The 1,024-nt window shown below is 61.9% G+C and overlaps 1 protein-coding gene across 1 annotated transcript in view; it reads left to right on the top strand.

Moving 5' to 3' along the window:
- SLC2A5 (solute carrier family 2 (facilitated glucose/fructose transporter), member 5) overlaps positions 1 to 1,024 on the top strand; it is a 23,447-nt gene that overhangs the window by 18,374 nt on the left and 4,049 nt on the right. The window contains exon 6 of the mRNA XM_008574403.1: positions 889 to 1,014. Within this exon, the coding sequence (XP_008572625.1) occupies positions 889 to 1,014 (126 nt within the window). The remainder of the gene's footprint in view (positions 1 to 888; positions 1,015 to 1,024) is intronic.

The raw sequence follows: 1,024 nt of genomic DNA, 5'->3' as shown, positions 1-1,024 counted from the left end.
GGGCCCGGCCCCAGGGGCCCGGCCTTTTCCCCCGCCGCCAACCCAGGGAGAAGGGGGGGGGGGGGGGGGGCCCCCACCCCCCCCCCCCCCCCAGAAGGCGCCTGAACCGCTCATTTATTTATTTAACCATTTTTATTGTGAAACATGACAAACATAAGGAAAAGTGCATGAAACGGTAAGGAGCATTCAGTCAAATTGAAATCAAACGCCTGTGCGATCACTGCGCAGATCCATAAAGAACCACGCCAGCCACGGAGCCTGCCGCGGTCAGGCCTTTCCCACCGCAGAGGGAGCTGCTGCGCTGACGTTTACAGGCATCATGTCCTTGCTCTCGCCTCCTTTGGCAGTTTCGCCTTTGGCTCTGATAGGGTTAATTTTACCTGTTTCTGAAGTCACCTTGGGTAGGTCACTGAGTTCAGCTTCCCGTCTGTGAGATGTGTCGCTGTGGTGGCTCGCTTTGTTCTCACTGCAGGGTGGAATCCCATTTTATGAATACATGACCACCTAGGTATCCACCCGCGTGGACTGTCGCGACACGTGCCCTGCTTCCGGTTTTCCTTGCTGTAACCAGTGCTGCTGTGACCACGGCAGTTTGAGTGTCCTGGCCGCCCGGGGACACAAGCTCCTCTGAGCACATGCTGGGAGCGGGCCAGCTGGTCAGTCACAGTGTGCCCAGCTGCATGAGCTCCGGCCAGACTGTCCCCTACACGTCACCACGTGTCACACCACGACATGTGGAGACCTGCCACGGGCCGCACTGTCGCCGGCACTTGGTACGGTCAGGTTTTCTCATGTCGCCCGTCTGGTGGGCGTGCAGCGGTGACTGGTGACTCGGGGCAGTGGGGCGGGCGCGGGCAGGGCCTGGGTCAGCGCTCCCTTCCCCCCCAGGCTGGCCGATCCTGCTGGGGCTGACCGGGGTCCCCGCGGCGCTGCAGCTCCTGCTGCTGCCCTGGTTCCCCGAGAGCCCGCGCTACCTGCTGATCCAGAAGAAGGACGAGGCGGCGGCGGGCACGGGTACGGCTCT

This window comes from Galeopterus variegatus, unplaced genomic scaffold (genome assembly GCF_000696425.1).
Source record: "Galeopterus variegatus unplaced genomic scaffold, G_variegatus-3.0.2 Scaffold1039, whole genome shotgun sequence".
Lineage (NCBI taxonomy): Eukaryota > Metazoa > Chordata > Mammalia > Dermoptera > Cynocephalidae > Galeopterus > Galeopterus variegatus.
Note: the sequence above shows the minus strand (reverse complement) of the source record. Positions and strands in the feature narration are given on the sequence as shown.